Source organism: Dermacentor andersoni, chromosome 11 (assembly GCF_023375885.2).
Source record: "Dermacentor andersoni chromosome 11, qqDerAnde1_hic_scaffold, whole genome shotgun sequence".
Taxonomy (NCBI): domain Eukaryota; kingdom Metazoa; phylum Arthropoda; class Arachnida; order Ixodida; family Ixodidae; genus Dermacentor; species Dermacentor andersoni.
The window spans coordinates 126231718-126255204 of record NC_092824.1 but is presented as its reverse complement, the minus strand read 5'-3'; the positions used below and the strand labels follow the sequence as shown (position 1 = coordinate 126255204).

At 45.1% G+C, this 23487-nt stretch overlaps 1 protein-coding gene across 5 annotated transcripts in view; it reads right to left on the bottom strand.

The window, feature by feature from the left end:
- LOC126539647 (nuclear pore membrane glycoprotein 210-like) overlaps nucleotides 1-23487 on the bottom strand; it is a 240043-nt gene that overhangs the window by 32990 nt on the left and 183566 nt on the right. For all 5 annotated transcript variants that reach the window (XR_008614325.2, XM_055075603.2, XM_055075601.2 and 2 more), the window contains 4 exons: nucleotides 12802-12913; nucleotides 9885-9947; nucleotides 9780-9826; nucleotides 9648-9721 (listed from right to left, as the gene is read on the bottom strand). Coding sequence is in view for 4 of the 5 variants with exons in the window: in XM_055075603.2 (XP_054931578.1) it covers nucleotides 9648-9721; nucleotides 9780-9826; nucleotides 9885-9947; nucleotides 12802-12913 (296 nt within the window). In the remaining variant the exon portion in view is untranslated. The remainder of the gene's footprint in view (nucleotides 1-9647; nucleotides 9722-9779; nucleotides 9827-9884; nucleotides 9948-12801; nucleotides 12914-23487) is intronic.

The following is a 23487-nucleotide window of genomic DNA, read 5'->3' as shown; positions in this document are numbered from 1 at the left end:
GGGTCTAAGCGAATCACTTTAGGAACGTTACAGTTTGTCACAGCCGTCGAAGCAAACATGTGGGTGACTTTCTTTGTTGACTCAAAGTCACGAACGGGCATATCCTTTAGCTGTTACTAAGTGCAAGGTGAGCCAGCGAAAGACCTTGCCTGGGATGTCACAATGGCCAACCTCGTCGAAGTGGCACTGGAAGGAGCTTCTATGAGTCGCGAAGAACTTCTGCAGATGGGATCCGTTAAAAGTGGACCTGTGGCTGCAGGAGCTTGTGGACTTGGTCCTAGAGCCTTCACACTGACACACCGTTAAGCATGAAACATCGGCAGAGGCGAGCCTTAATTTGAATGTCATCGAGCAACAGCAACGACAGATGATGCATCAGAGTCAACTTCTGTCAACTCTGCTCAGGTTGGATAACCTCAAACGGAACGTTGTGGAACCGCATATATTTGAGGAAAGCTCTATGAGTGCGAACTAGTACTGGCTTTGGTTTTACGAATATGCATGTGAGAAGAATGGGCGGCTCTCTGATGATGAGAAGATTCAGAATATGCGTCGCTACCTTGGTGCCACCACTAGAAAGTGGTATGACATGCAGTTTTTGGATAAGCTACCAGCTTGCTGGAGCAATTGTAAAAGAAATTTTTTGGCGGCTTTCCATCAAAACCCTGTTGAAAGTTGGGATGCAGCCCTACGTTTTACATACCAATGTGGTTCTTTACTAAAGTACTTACTCGAAAAATGCTGTTTGTTGTATGAAGCGGAACGTAAGCACATATCACCGGCCGTTACAGTTTCAATTACACAAAGGCCATCTGTAGATATACGAAACCAAGTTCAGATAAAAGCACCAATGACATTTGAAGACCTTTCGCAGTGCACGCAATTCTTGTTATCAACAACAGAATTGATGCAAGAACTAGAGGCCTGCAGAACAAGAGATATTCCTAATTCAAGTGAGCTGAATACAAAAGATGGGTTTACTGCCTATCAACGAAGGGTTCCTCCACTCAGCCCAACACATAACCTAAAAGAAAGTTCGTATCCCCTTACCGATTGTGTCGAGGGGAGTAGTCAACATGCCACACTGAAGGATCCGACTATACGTCAATTGTTGCCACAGAAACAAGTCAGTGTCAATGAAAAGCCTCAAATGTATGATACCGTGTACGTAGTATCCACTTGCTTGCTTCACGTCCCTGTCAAGGTCGATGGCACTGAAATGAAAGCACTTCTGGACAGTGGAGCCTGTGTCCATAATAAATAAGAGTATAGTGCACGTCAGCCGCCTGCATAGTGGCAGGGTCCTGCGTGTTCAGACATACAATGGGATTGTGAGCTCACATAGTGAGTGGGCGAGTGTTCTTGAATTTAAAGGTCACAGCATTCAGACAGATGTATTAGTGTTGCCAGATGTAAGTTGTGACTTTCTGTTGTGCCGTCCTGATAGGAAAATGTTAAAGATGAACATCTACCGGGATGACAGTCTTGATTGAAGAAAACTTAACAAGAAAGAACAAGCTAGAGGTACCTGAACACCTAAACAAATTTCCTGTGAGAATGACATAATAACACCATTCCCAGAGCTTTTCTGCAAAGGGAACTACCCACCAGCGATAAAATCTCATGCGGCTCCTTTCGACCTTGCAGACAAAGCAGTGGTTAGAAGAACTCCATATGATATGTCACGAGAAAAGAAGATATGGTTGAAAGCAGACCTACAAGCGATGGTGGATGCTGGCATCATCCGACCGACAGTGTTACCATTTGCATTTTTTTACTATCACGTAAATATATTACTGTTTAAAATATTATAATAAATTTTTTCAGTTTCTTACTTCAAATTAAGTTTTTGTTTGAAAGCACGCCAACCCCCAGAAAGTGCATTATAGCCTCGGTGTTCTTGTCCGGGACTCCATAGTACGTGAATCTGATTATTTAAGGAAGAAATAGGCAAATAGGCATTCTTCACTGTAGAAGAATGCTGCTGTCAAGAAAATGAGTTCAGAGCCAAAGGAATAACTAAAGTCTGCCATCTTCTTTTCTTTTTCTTTGCAGGTAAAGAAAATACACAAATATAAGACATGTGCAAGTCCAAAACAAAGTAACACTGGGAAAGTTAGGAATGGCTAAGCATGATGTCACCGCACCAAGAGTAAAAGAAAAGCTGCATTGCAAAGTGCATCACATTTGTTGTCTTGTCACATATACACAATCTTATTACCTTTCAGCAATCAACGAATTCTGTCCATTGAAAATTTAGTTTCAGCACATTTCTAGCACCATAAGCATCATTAAAAGCATACAGCAAAAAAAAAAAAGGGGGGGGGGGGGGGTTTTAAGAGCATTCTTAAGAGGTGAATGGCAAAAGCGTACTCTTCCTCCTCTTATCATTCGCCTCTTTCTCTTTGCCTCTTCTCTTTTAGTCATTACTGCTCACTACTAAGCATTTTTAGTCATTTGTTATCAATTGTGGTCATTACAAGCCATCGTTAGACATGTTAGTCAGAAAATGTCATTAGTAGTCATTTCAGTCATTATTAGTCATTAGTAAACATTTTTAGTCCTTTCTAATCAATTGTAATCATCACAATGTGTCGTTAGACATTTTGGTCATTTCATTTTTTACAAGTCATTTCAGTCATTATTGTCATTACTAAGTATATTTAGTCATTTCTAATCAACTGTAGTCGTTACAAGTTGTCGTAAGACATATTGGTCATTTCATAGTCATTAGTAGTCATTACAAGTCACTTCAGTCATTATTAGTCATTACTTCTCACTAGTAAGCATTTTTAGTCATTTGTAATCAACTGTGGTGATTACAAGCCATCGTTAGACATATTGGTCATTTCGGATTCATTAGCAGGCCCGGGTGTCTACCAAGTTGACATTTCCAATTTCCCTGAGTTTTCCAGGTTTTTCCTGAGTGCCTCTGCAAAATTCCCTGAGTGACACAGAACTTCGTTTTATGTCAAGACGGGTTGACACCGTGTCGCCCGATGCTGCCACTCTTTAGTAAGCATGCTAAATTTTTTAAAAACCCGACTTAGTACAGTTTGAATAGTAAGGACTAATGTTTATATTATTCAAAAAGAAAACGGAAGGATGGGGTTAGTAAAATGCACAGCGAATAAAACATCTTTAAAAGAATGCTAAAAACCATTGCAAATCGAGTCATACATCCTCAAATACGATAGAAAGGAGATGCATACAGAAGCAAATATTTTCGAATACGAGCAATTTTTATCAACTCATAGCAAGCTCATTCGTACAAGGCCTGAACTTTGTCATAAGTGACATTCTCTCTCAACAGTTGGTAAGTAAATATCAACTGTCCTGACATACTCTCAGCCCATGCACAACACCTCAGTGTTGTGTTTCATTACTTTAAAGAGTTTATTTTGGTTTAGATGGAGGTGTTCCATTGTTTTTTGAGCTCAAGCTCCTTCAAAGAAGCCGCAGCTCACTCCCTTTCCCCTTCATTCTTCAATGCATATGTTGTTTCTGTTCTCATCCTCCTTCTGCTGCGCATTCGCCCCAAGGACCATTTGAAGCTTCCTCTTAGTTGTACAGTCAACGTCCGATTTTTCAAACTCCCTAGGGGCCACGAAAACATCTGAAAAATGAGGCAGTTAGAAAAAATGAATGCACGTCTTTTACTGCCCTCAAAGGGCCCCTACACCAGGCCACATATCAAATTTCGGTTATATACTGGAAGTTATGTGCCCTCTAGGGAGCGTCTTGCTGCAAAAAATTTTCAAACTGGTTCATTAATAGCCGAGATAGAAATATTTCAGTGCCGCGAACCCATAATTTCAGGAGGTGAGGGCCACTTCCAAGAGAGACACTCTTTCCACTTGCCCCGTATAGCCTCCGCAAGCGAAATCGTTTCCCTGCATTCTCCCATACCGGAGCTCAAAGATTGCGTGACGCATACGTCACGGACCCGCCTTCATTTCTTTTCTCCGCTCTTTTTTTGCTGTGCGGTGCACTTCTACTGACTGCGTCGCACGCGAGCTGTTGCGTTTGTCTCGTTTCACGCAGCATGCGACAAGCGGATCTGCGTGGTTCGAGGCAGCAAGGTAATCAAAATGGCGGCGATGGTGGTGGCTTTGATTAATGCTGTTTTGGAGCGGCAGTCACGGCAAAAAGTCCGATAACTCGGATGGCGAAGGGTTCTCGCCTCCAAAATTTTAGACATTTTTATACATTGATTCTATGGGGGACGTGACGCCGCGAAGCCGTCCAAATTGTCAGCCGTCCAGAAAGTCTATCGTTGACGGCATACTGGCAACTCCTCCAGCGGATTACATGGTGTCAAAGAGGATTCATTACAATTCCTCTGTTATTCGAGCCAGCATTACCGTGACTATCGTTCCCTTTCAACAAATCTACTGATCATTTTCCCCTGAGAGAAGCACAAATTCCTTGAGTTTTCCCCGAGTATTTTCACACTATTCAAAATCTCAGAGAATTCCCGGCTTTCCCGGTTGGTAGACACCGTGATTAGTAGTCATTAAAAGTCATTAGTAGTCATTATTAGTCATTATTAACCTCTACCAATCTCTATTATAACGTTATCATTCACTAACTGTCACTAATAATCATTTTTCATTGCTTAATCTGTTTCAGCATCTTTTTTTTTTAAGACGCCCTTAAGGCATAATTCTTGGAGCGTATATGTGTACTATATGTGTGCTGTGAGGCCTGTGTTGTGTATGAATTGAAGCAGTGTTTTGTGGAATCTGTTGTCATGTATCCAGCGGTCATAGCTGGTTGTCACACTGTAGCGGAGGCCGGCTTGCAGTAGGAGACGCGAGCGTTCCGATTGTAAATCCGTACATATCCATATTAGGTGGTATGCATCTGCTTCCACCGCAGGAACGGAGCAGTATGGACACGCAGCACACAGTGGTAAATGCGACCAGTTCCACTTTGAGACAACAGCCGGTGTAAGGGCCACCCCGGCCTGAAGCCTCCTAAGCACAACTTCCTCCGCCCTAGTAAGGTGAAGGGGGAGGGAGCAGACACACGGTGGGATAAGAGCGCGTGTGTCCTGCCGGAGAACATTTTTACGGGCTCGGAGCGAGTTACAGGGTTGGGGTGGGAGGGGAATAGGTGGAGGATCAGGATTATGTTTCAGCATCTACACACTGAGAAATTGTTTACACAGAAGAACAATATTGGTCGCTTTTATGGCTGGGCAAATATTTGAAGTTTCGTATATGAATCAAATACTACACATTAACTATTTGTATTCGAAAAGGAACTATTCGGTATTTTCAAATATGTATTTGGAATTGACATAATATATTGCAACTCAATGTTAAAGCCTGGTTACTGTTCTCGGTCTGCCAAACAAAGTACTGCAAGTATTCCCCCATTTTTATTCATGATTTGCATGCTAACCTACACTCTAACCTACAGACCGATGCTATTTTCCTAGACTATGCAAAAGCGTTCGACAAGGTTCCTCACAAACGCCTACTACTAAAACTTTCATATTTGAACCTCCCCTCTATCTTAAGATGGATAGAAGAATTCTTGACTAACCGCTCACAGTACGTCACCGTTAACAACCACAACTCCAATCCTATCGCAGCCACGTCAGGTGTCCCGCAAGGGTCTGTCCTCGGTCCGCTTCTGTTTCTAATTTATATTAACGATCTACCAACGCATGTTTCTAGTAATATTCGCATGTTTGCCGATGATTGTGTAATTTATCGCAAGGTTAATAACGCTTCTGACCAAACATCTCTTCAAGACGACCTTAACCGCATTCAGGAATGGTGTGCCAATTGCTTAATGGAACTTACCCCTGAAAAATGCAAAATATTGTCCTTCACGCTTCGCCTTAACCCACTTCATTTCCCACACGTCATAGCTAACGTCCCTGTACAACGGGTTCTATCATACAAGTACTTAGGCATTACCTTGTGTGGCGACTTGTCCTGGAGCACACACGTTACGAACATCATTTCATCCGCTAATAAAACACTTGGATTTTTAAGGCATCTCTGCCAAGCCCCTAAACATGTGAAGTTATTAGCGTACAAATCCCTTGTCAGACCAAAATTAGAATGTGCCTCACCCATTTGGAACCCACACCACACTTACCTTATAAATGCACTCGAATCAGTTCAAAACAGAGCAGCCAGATTCATCCATTCATCATATTCTTACGACATCAGTGTGTCAGCTTTGAAAGCTGAATTCGACTTATTGCCCTTATCACTTCGTCGCCGCATTGCCAGCCTTTGCTTGTTTCATAAATTTTTCCATAGTTCACTAGGCCGTGCACCCTACGTCGTCCCTCCAGCCCGCATATCTCATCGCACTCGTCATCCGCTTCAAGTTTCCCGACCTCTACCCGAACTACCACCTTTGCCGCATCATTTTTTTCCCGTACTGCAGCAGACTGGAACGACCTACCCAACAACATCGCAGCCATCATGTGCTCATCTAACTTTGCCAATAATGTTACCAGTCATGTTTCGTTGTATTAACACTTGCTCACCAAAATATATGTACCCACCCCTTATGTAATACCCCTCGTGGGTCTTTAAGGTAATAAAATGGAAAAAAAAAAATCATCAGAAGTGAGACAACAGTTTTCAAAGCAATGCTGAAACACAATGTGTAATGCAAGCTTCTTTTTTTTTCCAGTTTAACGGCAGAAGCCCACGTGACAATCAGGGGCGCAGCCAAAAGGGGAGGGGGGCGGAGCTTATGGGGCTTCAACTCCCCCCCCAAAATTTTTTCGTGCTGTCCATGCACCGCCAACCAAAACAACCCCCGGTGCCGGAAATCATTCTGGATTTTGTCTACAATGCCTTTTTTACGCTCCGAAAGACATCTCATCGCGTACATTCCGAACTAGGGCTGGATTTTGCTGCAACGCCCATGCACCGGAAGTCGCATAATAATAAGGGCGTTTTGATGAAGAGCGGGCTCGTCGAGGCATCTCGTGGAGGCCACAGAATCTATGGAGCACATGGATTTCAATTCCGAAACTCTGTGGGTATAAAGTTCTCAAACTTCTGATACGAAAGGTGCATTGACATTTCTAAAGTCGTGCTTTAGATTTTCGATTGAGGAATGTTGTGGGTTTAATGTTGTTATAAACATGTGACGCCAAAGGTGCATTGACTTTTACAAAGTCGTGCATCGGAACATACAACGAGACAAGCCAAATCAACCCACTATCAGAGAAGTTGACAAAGCACGCAGCGAGGTGCGATTAGACAAAGCGTTGTGGTGGTTCATTTATGCTGTCATGTCACAGAAAAGAATATTAACATTTTTTTTTCACCTGTGCCATACCACCCATGTCAAGACACTAAAGCCAGCAAAGGTAACTACGTTCTTGTTTATTTTTATACTTTGACTTTTATTCGCGAGGGCACATTGAGCCTTTTCAGTTTTCTTGTTCTCGCTACTCATGCGCTGCCAGAGCCAGCAAGAGTGCATGCGTTTTTTTCGTGTTCCCCGATCACCACGCAGAGCACTTCGGTGCACGTTCGTTTTTCTCTGGCCGAGTGGATTTTCACCCAGCAGAGTTTTGGATGCCTTCTGACTAGCAGACGAGAAAAAGAAACAATGGGCGCTCGCCGCCATCACCGTGAGGACTCGACGTATTGCAACGCGTTCCCTTAAGTGCAACCTCTCCGGAGAGTCTTCTCACCGGTGTACGATACCGAGCAGTATGCGCATGTTTCACTGTGGACCAAGCGTCTCACGTTTTCTTCAATATATCTTCGGTAGCCACATTAGGTGCCCAAAGTAGGCACTCGATTGTGGCTAACATCTTTCTTTTGCGTTTCTTCATTTCGGTGACCCTGCCCTACAAAAACAAAAGATAAAAAAAAAGAAGACGTTGCGGCGCAGCGAATTGTCTAATGGTGAAAGTAATGGGCCAAGGGCTGCTTCAGTTGCTGGATATTCTGATTATATTATTGTGATAGCAATTATATGGACACTTCAGGCGCATTCCTGCTGTCTACGTTGTGCAATTAAAACAGTACTACAGCTCCTAATAGGCAATGTTTCAGCAGCTTAGTCAGTTTTGTTTGTTTGTTGTTGCTTAGTGGCTTGTGACTATACCACACACCACAGTGATTGTGACTATACTGTATGTGTTCATCCTATGCCCTCTTGGGCCTTCTCACATCAAGCCTATGCTGTCTATTTCTCTTTTTTCTTGGGAGGAGGGGTAGTACTACATGGTGTGGCAGACCAGGAGACTGAAGAAGAGGAGAACAAGGCTCTTCTTGGCACTGCACGCTGATGCTTACGCTCAGTAAAGAGATAATATCTGGAGGCTCACCGTGTGCTTTAACAGGGCATAGGCAACAATATTGCGCAATTGTGCAATGAACACACGTGCATTGTGCACTAACTCCCATGTGCAAGGGCCTGTGGTGTCTCAGCACACCAAACGCCTGCTGATGCACATGCCCATGCGAGGCCAGCTCCTCGTCAACCTCCATTTTGGGTACTGCAAGTGAGCTTAACCATTGTAATGTAGCCAATCCGGTAATACATCACTCACAATTTGCTTGGTCACTGGCAGACCGAGCAGGAAGTAGAAATGCATTCATTTTTTCGACATGTGTTCAACTGTTTTAAAACGAAGCTTTCTTTGCCTCTTTCTTCTACTTTCCCACTGCTGCTGCTGCTGCTGCTGCTGCTGTGGTCCTGCACACCGTGAACGCCAGCCACATCGGAACGTGTTTGAGATGTGGCCATGCCACAGAAATATAAAAGGCATGCACTATTGGTGTTTTGTTTCATGACATTTGTTTATGAGCTGTCATTCTCAAAATTCAGAGGAGTAACTTTATAAAGAATGTAAAGCAAGGTATGAGCCACGTGGAGGGCCTGCGCTGTTGTGGTTCAGAGAGATTATTTGCGAAACGATGCCTGCAGCGCCAATATCGGATTTTTTTCGACATGGGGCCCTTAACGTTATCGTGTTAGTACATGAAATGAGTGTGGTATGAAGGAAAGATGACCCGAGAAGCTCATGTCACTTACACTGCGTCGTATGTGCACAATGCCCTCTGGACGCTGTAATTAGACGCAACCTCCCCACAAATGCAGTGCAGGAGCTGCCACACTTGTTTCCGTGTTCACCCACAACAGCAACGACAGTAGAGAGAGGAGGTGGGGAGAATGTTAGAGAGGGAATAGAGAAAGAAAGGAGGCAGTTTTGTGAGCTACAACGCCCCAACCCAGGGCGCCGAAGCGTGCACTTAGTGCCGAGAAGCGAAGGCGGCTCGCATAAAGCATCGAGCGGAGCAAGAACAACAAACACAAGCAGAGTAGGCAAAGTAACATTTCACATCACGTCACGACTGCCGTATGCTGTCAATATCACCACCAAATAACGTCAATGAATGCAAACAGCAGACAAAGCATCGCTTACATCGATTCCCACAGTGCGGGGATCTGCAATTTTTTTCAACCTGTTAAGCTTAAATGACTGCAAGATTCACAAAACAGTGCGAGAAACTGGATTAAAACTTTCATAAGCAAATAAAAGAAGTATAAAATCATGTTTAGGTGTCTCCTCAAAAATGTTTGGTAGCAAGTGCCCAGAATGCCATACTGGTATACTAGTGGTGCTGATATGATTTAGGGCTTGCCTGATGGCGACTGTGCTGGAGGCTGGGCTTGGGAGACTGGCTGAGACATTGTTGCCCACAGACAGCTTGAGAACCTGCATCATGGGGCAGCTGCTTAGTATTTCATTTCATTTTCCTTTACTAAACACTCACCAACTCCCCTATTGCCTGGCACAGCACCTGGAACACGTGCAGGTCCCCTGCACAATCAGATGTGCTTGTAAGCTGCACTACAGCCTGCCAGGGGCAAGTACTTACTATTTCTGCGATGGGGGTCCACAATGCGCATGACGCTCACGATGTCAGCCACGTTCGGAGACACTGCATGGCAGGCCATGTGGCGTTCAGCGGGTATTGCAAAGGACATACAGTATGCTGCTGCACAGCTCAACAGCTGATTGTAAACCTCAAAAGCAGATGGTATACAGCCAAAACTCGCGATAACGAAATCCCGCTACAATGAAATGCTCATGACAATGAAATATTTTTGTATCCCCAGCAAATGCCCATAGGATTCAATGCATTTTGTACCTCTCAACAATGAAATGTTGCTGTAGTACAATCCCACATCAACTAAATTTGCCGGAACGTGACCTCGCATATTACCTACTCATGCAAGGCTACCAGGCTTTAAATTTTGCTCAAATGGAACTGCTTGCACTAAAATTGCGTAAACTACCACCACATTACACTTGTGTGGGTGCTGCCATTTTCCAAGCACCAGAAGTGATCGCATGCGCTGGAACCACGTCATGGCCGCCATTTTGTTTGTCGATCACCCCTTTGAAGCGGCATGCATGTTGCTACCGTCATGTGACGACGGCATTGCACACAGTGCAGTGCATAAAGTGTGCCTCGGTGAGAAAAATGCAGCAGGAACAAGGAAATCCATGTCCCACAGACGTGGAAGTGTTCATGGCACTTGAGATGGTGGTCACAGCATGGAGCGCCATGCATCGGGCCGTGATTGAGCGATCGTCCAGGAATATGCTGGTTTTGGTAGCGCCCGGCAGGCATCACATGTAGATTCTGCCCTGGATGTATATTTGCGAGAAGGGGCTGTAATCTCGATCGATTGCCTTCGGATATACGAGACACGAACCCTTTTGCACTCTGTACTGGATGAGTCGGCACCTATGGGCAACAGCATGCGCTGGAGAAAAGTGGCTGCACGCGTGGAGCGCTGCTGCTCTGCGTGGGTGCCAAGTTACGCGAAATCTCACAAAAGTGATCGTATCTCTGAAAGCAACTGAACGAGAATACTGCTTCATGGCAGTGCTGCCACTGCTGATAGATATATGCGGTGCACTTTGTACTATCAGCAATGCGGTTATATATCCTCGAGCAAGCTTGCCAAGGTAAGCTAACAGAATTTTGACAGCAAAGTTTCGTTCTGTGACACATTGCCTATCTGTGCTGTCTCATTTTGCAACAACAAAATTCTTGCAAAAGCGAATTTTTTCGCGCTCCCCACTGATTTTGTTATTGCGAGGTTCAACTGTATCACGCAACTGTGGTCAACCATGCACAACAGAAAAGCCCTTGTATGACAACAACACTATCCCTTGTTGTCCCAAACTGTATGTAAGCTCTCTCAGAGCGAGTTCTGCATGGGTTCTCGGCCTCTTGGGGCTGCACTCCAGTTCCCGTCCACGTGGAGACAAGTATCTGAAGTGGAGGAGTTTCATTTCGCCACCACTTCTACAAAGGATGCCAGTCGTGGTAGCCCTTAGCAAACTTGATAGCAACTGTCATTAGAAGAACATAGGTTTTCCGTACAATGTAATTTTACTTTACCCGTGAAATGACAGGACACGAAGTTGAGCATAAAAAGTTTCTACAGTAGGAGCAGGGTTGAGGAGAAAACAACACCTTTCGACTGCCCGCGTCGTTGTGAAGGGTAATGTCAACGATTTTTTTCTACAAATGAATATAACCGGACAAGTAGCATTCTCTTTTGTCTTAAAATGCAATATAGTGATGTTTTTATAATGAGTGTTTGGGTACTAGAGATAGAATTTAAATGAGGAGTGCCTTCATCATCGGGCAAGTACTTTAATGTCCCGGGGGAGTCTCTACTCGTGTCCAGCATTTACCTCAATTTCTTGCGACTAAGGCAGACCACATGATAATATTGATGCCTTAGAAATTCTCGAGCACTAACCTATCACCTTAGCTTGACTTAATATTTCCATTTAGTGTCCCTTTAAAGGTAATGTAAGGCGCAACCACTTGCACACAATTTTCGAGCGTGAAGTTTTGTCGTCGTGGAAGGCGATCTATTGCTGTCACCTGTCACGTCGCTGGTTTTTGAGCAGCCAAAAAATTTCACTTCTCGTCCGTAATTTGGCACGGCAACTTCCACTGGGGCCAACCTCATTGTGCAACAACAAGGCAGCAACTAGTCCGCCTTGGTTCGCCTGCTCTCTGCAACTTGCTCTCTGCCGTAACAGCAAAAGATAAACAGCAATATCAGCCATCGCATCGTCTCATTTCAAGCTGAGGACAAAGTATCGACATTGTGTTGTCGTTATTAGTGAGAGCAGTTATTAGTTTCGACAGTGTTAAGCCTGAGACGCCAACGATAGCTGCAAAAGACACTGGCAGCATGGGATGGATTTCTCCTGGCCATGACAGCATAATAAAGCTATTTCTAATGCACCTTGGTTAAAACACTAACCTCGTGGTATGCTTCTGATATCTTTACGGGTGCACAAGTGCATTTACTTGAACAACAATATAAATTTGTAGCTACTTTTTCTCGCGATGTCGCATCCATGTGGCTGCTCCACGCTGTGATGCATCAGCTCGAGAGGGCCTGCCTGTTGCATTACTTGTCGCTTGAATATAGCGTACATATGGTTGCCGCTTCATTGAGTGCACGGCAAAAAGTAAGTAAGTAGAATACTGAATACTCCATTTTGAAAGTACTTGCGTAGAATAATTACTGAAAAATGTATCTTGTTGTTCGAAAATTACTTGCAAGTCACTCCACATATTCCTAGAAAGCAATAATTAAATTCAACGTTATTAAAACTTCATAATTGCACTGAAACTTGTTTTTTTTCTGTGTCCTGTCTGTTGTAATCCAGGAGCCCAGTAAGCTTCCATTAGAAAAACTCAGTCAGATGATTGTGTTGCCGCTGCCCATACACACAGGGAAGGCCCAACATACACTGCACTTGGTATCCTGCAGGAAGCATAGGCCACGGCCGGGGGCCCCCCTCGAAAGCCACCTCCTTGAGTGCCCCGTAGGCGACTGCCACTGCCTTGGCTGGGTGCACCGCCTGCAAGGACGTTATTGGGTTGCCACAAGCGGTGTGTTTCCCAACAGAGCTAATAGCTGGGCAAGTCAAAACAAAGCACAAATAGTGATGAGCTCAAATTTGCAACTTCAGGAAAATTCACACACAAAGAAGCCAGTTTCTTACGTACTTAGAAAAGCAAGCAAAAGGAAGGCAAAAAAGACAGCAGACTACAGCGATTCCCTCTGCTCTTGTTTTTGCGACAGAAGCATTCTCCCAGTGAAGACAGCCATCTTATCGCTCGTCAGCTTTTTCCTCAATTAATTGCGCTTATAAACTATGGGAGACTAGCCCTGATACCAGCTATTAGAGGGCTGCCAGTTGCAGATGCAGTCAAAGAAGATCAATGTATTAACTCCAAGTAGGGATTTGAGAAAAAAAAAAAAGACTTTTGAAGTGGAGTGAACTCTCATTAAGACGAACTCAATTAAGCCAGATTCTCGCATATAACAAGCATCATGGGAATGTTTGTTTGGTTTTCCATAGACTCAATGCAAAAAAAAAAAAAAAATATCCGCTTAAAATGAGACGCCTCAGATGTGCACTTGGGTTAAGATGAACATTCGGAGTGACCGCCACCGCTACCAATCCTGGAGGCTAGGGTGCCTAGATGCGCTGTGCCCAGGCATGCGCGCAAGGCACCCTACTAAAGCCCTGCAGTGCACATCGCCTGTGGATAGAGGCGAAACCAAGAGGAGGTAACAAAGAGACAGCAACGTTTCACTTCGTGAACGCGAGTGACACCCAAGCGCATGGGTCCTATAGTGCATACAAAACTATCGGCCCTCGATGCACCTAGACTGTCTGCATCACAGTTCGTATTCTAGACACGGCTCGCATGGCCACGCCATACGCAGCAGCCACCAGAGTAGAACGCCCCCTTGTAAACATTTGCTTACGAACTAAATTCACAAGCATGGTGTCAGTGCGCACAGGCAAAGATGAACACGTCACACTCCATGACCGTGGACCTCGCTGTCAAAATGCTGGCACGAGGTATCGCAGCAGCAGCAGTAGTGAGTGAAGTGAACTTCGCACTGTCTATTGCTTCAACACCAATTGAGTGGCAAGAACAGCATATGCAAAGCTACAAACCTTCGGCCCTCCTAGACTGTGCCCCCAAAGCATATCGTGTTCAAGATAAAGCCTGTGCGACCAAACTACAACACCCGCTCCCTCCAATCCCCGGTGACATGCTTGTGACACTCCCCAATGACATGGTTACATACCAAAGTAACCACATAAATCCGTGGGACGTGCACCACGAGTCTGAATGTTCATCCATCCGGTTATCCAACACGGATGTCCATAAAATGCACAAGTCCATATTCCATTCAGATGTCCTTTGAACTGAATTCTGTGGTTTGACGTGCCAAAACCACGATTTGCAACGCATGAGGTAGAGTACTTCTTATCTGTCATGTTTGGGTCGGCTCTATGACACAGACAGGCCATGTCCTCGGCGAGCATTGCGACAGTTTCATCGAGTTTCTGAACCCGTAACTTAATTAGCTGGTGAACACGATCCCGTCGGTCGACACTCACAAAGGTGTCAAGGAGCTGCTGGCGGAAGTCATTCCATGTCGATAGACTGCCTTCTCGGTTTTCATACTACGTTCGAGTGCTATTGCCAAGAGCAAAATAGACATTGGTGAGCTTTTGTTTAGAACTTCACTCACTGATCTTGGCGGAGCGCTCAAATTGATCAAGCCACTCTTCGACGTCTTCAAAGGCGCCACAGTGAAAGCGATCTGGAATCCATGGTTGAAAAACGGAAAAAGGGAGCAAGGCTCAACCCCCGAGCTCAACCTCCTGCACGAACCTTCGTCCAGACGCTGCCCATCGCCATCGTTGTTTGCAAGGCCTTGCTCCAGAGCTCAACTTCCAGCAGGAACCTTCGTTCCTGCTGGGGGGTGAGCTCTGATAGACAGCATCTCTGTGAGTGTTCGGTTGAGACATTCTGTAAGACCGTTCGTTTGTGGGTGGTAGACGGTGGACAGGTTGTGTGCTCAATGGCACAAGAGTGGAGGAGGTCATCCACAACTCGAGACAAGAACGAGTGGCCGCGGTCTGTAAGTAACTGTCAAGGTGCACCACGCTGGAGAATGAAGTCGTCAAGGAGAAGATCGGAGACGTCAGTTGTGCAACTAGTCAGCAACGCCTTTGTTATTGCGTAGCGTGTTGCGTAATCAGCAGCGATGACGACCCACTTATTCCCTCTAGCCGTCCTTGGAAAAGGGCCAAGCAGGTCAAGGCCTATGTGAAAGAAAGGCTCAGAGGGAACTTCAATTGGATGGAATCATCCGACAGGTGGTAGGGGAGGTTTTTCCCGGTGCTGACACAATTAGCAAGTTGAGATATAAGGACGCACAGAGCAGCAGAGACCTGGCCAGAAGAACCGGCATTGTACGCGGTCATATGTACACAAAACTCCAAGGTGTCCCGCCGTCAGTGCATCGTGAAGTTGTTCGAGAACAACGGATCACAGATGACGAGGAAGGGCAAGGAGCAACTCAGGGCAGTCAGGGTTGATATTGCGGCGGGAGAGGATGCCGTCGTGCAGCACGAACATGCATCACGAACATGCAGTACGAACATGCAGCACTTGCTGTCGGTGCTGCCAGATTGCTCTCCAGCGATGGACTGTAAGGATTGCGCAACTCTTCAACCGGATGAGCAAGAAGTTGATTATTTCAAGCTGTTTTATGATGTGCCAATCGCTCTGCACATCGTGAGCAAAATGAACCGGTTCGCACGACTGAAGACAAGCGCACAAAGAGTTGCGCGCACGTCACGGCTGAAAGCTTAAGTGGAGACAGATGTGGCAGAATGGTACTGTTTTCTTGCTGTTGTTCTGCTGAAGGGCCTGGTCAGAAAGAATGCCTTGCAAGACTATTGGAGCATGAACTCTTTGTTGCTCATACCATTTCTTGCAACCATCAGTTTTTTTCCCGTGTGTTAATTTACTCCATTTTGTTTATTAGCAACATCTGCAGAACACTAAAATGTGCATATTTATTTCTTTTATTTATTTTTATTTTATTTACATATACTGCCATCTTGCATAGCAAGATATTGCAGGAGTGAGTGCATACATATGTCAATCAATTGAAGAATACATTTGAGTGGCAAAAAGAAAACAAACAATAGAAAAAACAATATCAGGAATAGCTAGTTGATTAATGAACATGATTAGGTAATAGGTTGGCAAATACACCACTTGGTAACTCACGCAAGGAACCCTCAAGGCCATTCCAAATCACAATTGTATGCGGAAAAAAGGAAAACCTAAAACAATCAATCGTTGCATTCAAAGGAACAATGTTAAGATGATGACTTCTTCTGGTGGGCCGAGAAGAAGGGTTAGTGAAAACAATGGTGCATTGGCATAAGTTTTCCCATGAGCAATTTTATGTAGCAGAACAACACGGTCACAAGTACGTCTATGGGCCAGAGGCTTTAGTAGTAGCTTACTCGCATGTGATGTCGGTGAAAAAGGGCAGTCATAACGATTATATGTAAACCTTACGGCCTTTTTCTGAATAGACTCAAGCATGTCTATGTCTTTGGAATGATGTGGCGACCACACTACCGACGCGTATTCAAGTAGAGGCCTTATTAGTGATCTGTATGCCGTTAATTTACATTCTTTAGTTGCACCTCGTAAGTTTCTTTTAAGAAAACCCAGTTTTCTCAACGCCTTGTTGGTTATACAGTTAATGTGAGCATGCCATTTTAGATTAGGGGAGAAAGTAACACCAAGGTATTTGAACGTGTGGACGCTTGCAAGCTTGTGCGCTTCATTAAAATATGTAAATTGTAATGGTTGTTTTTTATTCAAAAAAGTCATTGATACTGTTTTTTTAAAATTAAGCGACATTTGCCATGTTCTGCTCCATTTGCAAAAACGGGTGAAGACTTCATTCAGCTCCAACTGATCATGATTACTACTTATAGTAGAATAAAGGACGCAGTCATCAGCATATAGTCTTATTTTGACAGAAGTGCTCGCGGTTACTTCAACAACATCATTTACATAGACTACAAACAGCAAAGGACCCAAGACAGACCCCTGTGGTACACCGGATGTAACACTGACACGAGATGAGTGAACATGGTTTAAAGCAACAAACTGGGTTCTTGTACTTAGGTAGTCCTGTATCCAACCTAGTAATTTATAATCATGAATTATTGCCCTGAGTTTAATGAGAAGCTTTTTATGGCACACTGTGTCAAAAGCTTTACTATAATCAATAAAAATGGCATCAAGTTGTCCTCTAGGGTTAAGTGTGGATGCAATATCATGCGAGAATTCTAGAAGTTGTAACGGAAGCCACGTTGAGCATGCGAAAGAACATTATGTTCAGATAAGTATTATCAGAGATATTCCATTGACTATGTTATTTGTATTGTAATCATAATCAAATAAATCGCAATGCTCGTTCTCTGATATTCCTGAAACCAAGCAAACACGGGGGGTGTGTCACGGCCAGAAACACCGGACAGTAAGTATTAAAAGTGTGTCATAGGCTTCCAATAGCATCCATGTGATGTGACACAGATGGTTGAAGATGTTGAACACAATAGGGTCGGCAGTTATTGCTGTGAATTCAACGTGTGATGAGCCGCGAGGAGATTTTCTGGCACCGAAAAAAGGAACTGAGTGCACACTGCCATTTTTCAATGACACTGGCGGGCAAGTACTGCAGAGAAGCTGCTGCGGCGGGCAGCTGCTGTACTCAATCGCATGCACCTCATGCTTTTTATTCTTCAAATGGAATCTAGCGGCCTGAAAATGTATCATACGATCACAGTTTGGCATTGTGCTGAACATTGGTGCCAAAAGATTGTATTTTCTGCGAATGAATCAATGGTAAAAAAGTTTAACTGTATGGCGTCAATTTTCGTGTTCTCGATCGCAAACCTTGGTGCTGGGAAAGCGTATGTAATAGGATTATGTCACGGGGTTCTACTGTATTCCTTGTTCGGGCCTCTGAAAAACATGCACAGATGCTAATATACTCTCAGAATCTGTGTGGAGTCTAATACGTTGCAATACTGGCCCATGATTGTTGTTCCCCGTCACTGTTGTTGCAATGGTTAGCATGCCCGCCTCCCACATGCTTAGAAGGGTAGAGGCATGGCTTTGAAACCCAGTGGTGGCGGCTGTGGGCAATGTTTTTTCTTTTTTCGTCTCTGCCCAATAGCACTGGTGAAGCTGACAGTGGTGAGGCTGCCCAACAACAATGAAGTAATGTTCAGGTCGTTGTCAACGTAATGCAATGCACGGATGGACGGACGCTAAAGGCAAACGAAGTATCAAGCACTTAACTGCTGTTGCAGTTAAACAACACCATGCCACCACTGAACATGTGTGCAATGAAAACATAACAAAGTCTAAATCATCTTAATGAATATGACTTAATAACCCTACTGTTGGTGTTGATGCAAGCGCCCCTAGATAAACAAAGAAGCTATGTCAGAACCACAGCTAAGCCTAGAATTGTTCTGGCAAAAGGCCATCTTCAGTGTTAGGGAGGACGAGAAAGGTGTGTTGATTATCCACAAGTTGCCCACTGTTAAAACCAACTGCGATGACTTTACAGGAACCACTAGAACAACACTTTAACTCCACAATGTTTGACTAAATATTGTGAAAAGTTTCTTTATATAAGGTGTGTGTGTTGCATATTGGGCACTGTTGCACGAGTGGGCACTCGAGCAGCACTTTCGGCATGGCCCGTAACCTCTGCTTCTGTCCTGTGCAGGCTGCTATCGTACTCCTGTTGGTGCTATCAACAGAAACGCCCACCGACTTAGAATGCATTTCCGTGCATCTTCCTGACGTAACCTGTGCTTACATTGACGTCGACACACATTTTCCTGCCGTGGTGTCATCAGCAAGGCTCGTCTTCCGTGCACCAACCACATTAACCACTGCGTCATCCATCAAGGCACATTTAAACGACTTCCCTGGAAACTTCACCTTCAATGGGCACTCGAGCAGCACTTTCGGCATGGGCCGTAACCTCTGCTTCTGTCCTGTGCAAGTGTGTACTAAACTTTCCTTATACGGGAGAAAAAGTGATGACTGCTTCTTAGTGCTGTTCCCGTGCCCACGGGTGTTGTGCGAGACCATTTGTGAATGCTTGAATTCGTCGTTTGCCTTATTGTTGATCTGTTCAGGGGATGTTGAGACAAACCTTGGGCCTAATACTCGGGCAGACACACTTTTTGATATTGAAACACTGCCTGACGACCCTGCAGAACAAATGAAGATAATGTTTCGCCTCATTAAAGATATATGCACCCACTCACTTAGTCCTCAATAACTTCAGCCGAACAAGCCGCCAATATTAAAGCCATCAAGAATGGCCAAAAAAACATGGAAGCAAAATTCACAGTATTGAGCAAACGGATGGATGGTATGGAAGAAAAATGCAATAATTTCGAGACACAGGGTGTAATACTGTCTGCTATTAAGAGCACTGTCGGGGCCCTAAAAGAAGAAAACTCAATTCTGCGGGCTTACGCCAATGAGCTTGAAGACAGATCTTGGCGAAATAACCTAATCATTCGCAACATTCCAGACGCCAAAAAAACGTGGGAACAAAACAAAAACAAGGTTATGTCTGCTTTGAAAACCGTACTTCCATCTTTTTCATCCGACTCAACTGAACGTGCTCATCGCTTAGGCGGTTTTTCACCGAGGAAATGCCGACCCGTAATGGTAAATTTCTCGAGTTTTAAAATAAAAGAAAATGTTCTTGCACTACATAATCACCTCAAAACAAGCAATATCACTCTTAGCGATGATTACTCCCCCGCAACCCGTCTTGCTCGGGGAAATCTTTTCGAGTTTGGAAACAATCAGCCCGGTGCACCTGCGTTTAAACTCAGATACTACTTATGAACGACAGGTGCTACGTTTTTGATGCCGAAACGAAATGCACGACAGAAAAACCATCGCAGGGCCAACGCGCAAGGAACATAGTTCCTTGCTGTTAAGAACGGTGAGCTGCAGTGCAAGATTGCCACCCACTTACGACTATGGCGGCAACATCCCGGCGCTGTTAAGAACGGCGAGCTGCAGTGCAAGATTGCCACCCACTTACGACTATGACGGCAACATTCCGGGAGCGTCGCCGCCAACTTCTAGCCACAGCGTGACTAAATCGACTTTGTGACGGAATGAGTTCGGCGGGCCAACTATTGTTCCCAAACTCCCCAACGCGCTACCCGGAACGGCTCCGAATTCTACGGGGCCCCTCTGACGTCGGTTCCGGACCTTTGAACGTGTGTGCTTTTGTGCGTGTAGACCGTCCTGCGGAGAGGCGACTAGTTTGCGATCACCAAATGAACGTTCGCGTCGCCTTGTATCGCGGGAGGACCGAGTGTTTAAAAACTGCTGATGCTCGACGCACTTCTCTTAAGCAGTCATGTTGGACTGAGACTCTCTCTCAAGCAGTCATGTTAGACTGATGTACTTTCTCAAACAGTCATGTTAGACTGATATAAATACTGTAAATAAACCCATATTCCTCGTTCTCGATGAGAAGCAGTGCTTCCCTTCATCAACGTCCTCAGCGTGGATAAGTTGGACGACGGCATGGGCCAGCTACCTTCGAATTCATGCCGGACTCCAATCTTGACAACGGATCACGAGCGATGGGATTGAGCCCCCAATCCTGACAACTGGTGGCAGCGGTGGGATGGACTTTGCGACGTGGTGCTGTGACTGCGGATAGTGCTAGGTTCTTGCTTTGACTCTCTTGGCTTCATCTTTTGGTTGTTCTGTTTAGAACAGTAGGGAAGCTAGATTGTTGAGTGTTGGCTAGGTTGTGTTTTCCTAGCTAGATTTAGAGAGCAGGATCAAGGCAATAAAGCAGCAATCATGGAGTTAAGGACACTGCTGAGTGACGAGTTGTTGATTGTTGGTGAGGAACTGGGCCTAGATGTACGCAAGGAAATGCTAAAATCAGAATCATTGGAGCTAATTTCCAATCAGGCCAGTGAGGAAGAAATTGAAATGGGATTGGAACTTCTCAAAAAGAGAGAGAAACTGGAAAGAGAAAGAGAAGAACGGGACAGAGAAGAATGGGAAAGAGAGAGAGAGGAACGCGATAAAGATCGCGAGTTAAGAAAAATGCAACTTGAACTTGAAATAGAGCTGACATCAACCTAACCAATAAGATCAAAGCCTTACAGGGTGTCTCCAAGACAGAGAGAGATTATGGAGGCAGAGATACAGCGCATGCTAGAGTTGGGAGTTATTGAGCCCGCTGAGAGTGACTACACGTCACCGCTAATACTGGTAGAAACCCCTAACAAGGACCCTCGTCCGTGTGTTGACTACAGGAAGTTAAATGCCATCACTAGGGATAAGCTGTACCCGATACCCAACATTGAGGAATGAATTGAAAGAGTTAGCGCTGCTAAATACATTTCAACTATAGATCTCGTGCGGGAGTACTGGCAAGTTCCCCTTTCAGAAAGTGCCAGCCGCTATGCCGCATTCATCTCACCTGTAGGCACTTTTCGCCCTCTCGCACTCAGCTTTGGGCTGAAGAACGCGGCGTTTAGCTTCTCTAAGTTAATGGATATTGTCCTAAAAGACTTGCAGGAGTTCGCCTTGCCCTATCTTGATGATGTAGCAATTTTTTTGGACAGCTGGGAACAACACGTATCGCACCTCAAACAGGTGTTCTCACGGTTGAGGGAAGCCGGCTTAACGATGAAAGCGGAAAAGTGTAGGTTTGGTTGTTCACAGGTTACTTATCTGGGCCATGTTGTCGGCCAAGGCATGAGACGGCCGGCCAAGTTGAAAATAGCTACGATTGGAGAATTGGAAAACAGACCTTCGTTCATTTTTGGGACTTGTGGGGTACTATCAACGGTACATTCCAAATTACTCGCAAATGGGAAGTCCCTTAACCCTTTCGCTGTCACGGACTTACCAGTACGTCATCGCGCTTCCCCCCCACAGTGTCACTGACGTACCGGTACGTTCTCTATCGTGCGTTCAAAATTTCGCGCCTGAGCGCAAAGCTGGCGCTCCTAAACTGGCCACGCCATCTGTTGACTCTTTCTACAAGTTTGTATTTTCGCCCCGACCTATGTAGTACATGTATTGAAGAGTACGGTGCGACTGCCACTCCCCCCTTTCTCTTCACTGAGTGGCGCGGTAGCTCTGCGTTCGCTGGATCATGCGTCGCGCGCGTGTAGTTATGGGTTCAAGGGTTGTTCTGCCATCTCCGCTGGTTTGAAGGTTTTTATTTTTCTTCTGTTGGTATGTCTGCTACGGTGCGTCAAGTTCAGGCGCATGCACCGTTGCCTCTCCGAAAAGAGTGACTCGATTGCTGCTTTCGCTCTCTCGCCGCACCGTCGCTTCCGACTTGCAGCAGTAAATGTAAAGCCCTTCGAACTTTGTTTTAGCCTTTTTCCATCTCCCTCTGTCTTCTTGATCACACAACGTCCCATTTCTCTCCGTTGTGCTGGCGACTGAAAGCGCATCCTTCCTGCGCGCGGTTACTTTCGGATAGCTGAGGCGCGCGGGACCTTCGTCTGTCTGCTCATTGGAGCGGTGGCTCTTCTGATTCAGAATACGAGCAGAGCTTGGATTTGGACTCGGACAGCGCCTCATGCGAGGAAGAGATGAGTTCCGCATCGTCAGATTCGGATGTTGAACGGATGTTAGTCAGGCTGATGATGATGATGTTTACTAACAACAGCTGCAGAACACTGAAATGTGCATATTGCATTGACTATGTTATTTGTATACCAATCATAATCAAAAATAAATTGCTATGTTCATTCCCTGTTATGCTCGTTCCCTGAAACCAAGCAGACACTGGGGGTGCGTCACGGCCAGAAAGGTCCGACAGCGAAAGGGTTAACTGACGCCCTCCGAAAGGGAGCACCGAGTAACGTACACTGGGATAAGGACAAAGAGAACGCTTTCCGAAGTTTGAAAAGGCTATTGGTTTCTCGTCCTGTGCTTCGTGCACCAGACTACACAAAGGAATTCATAGTTCAATGCGACGCAAGTGACAGAGGTATGGGCGTGGTACTTAGGTCGGCGACGATAACGAGGAGCATCCTATCCTCTATGCCAGCCGTAAACTAAATGTAAGAGAGGAAGCCTACAGCGCTTCAGAGAAGGAATGTGCTTGTTTAGTTTGGGCCGCCCAGAAGTTGTCGTGTTACTTGTACGGAGCGAAATTCATCTTCGAGACCGACCACTGTCCTCTGACGTGGCTCAATCAAATGTCACACAAAAATGGCTGCTTGCTCCGATGGAGTCTCACTCTCCAAGAGTACAACTTCTCCGTTAGATAGAAGGGAAAGTTGCATAGCAATGCTGATGGTTTGAGCAGGCTAATTTGAATTCTGCGTTTGAGGGTCCCGCCTAAATTTTAGGGTTACTAGTGTTAATTTTTTTGAGCCAAGAAGATCTCCTGTCATTTAGCAGGATTCCCTCCATGATTGCTGAATTTGTCAGCACGAAATTGCTTCAGAAATTGGCATAGCGAAATGCAGCATTTTCTTTTGTTTCT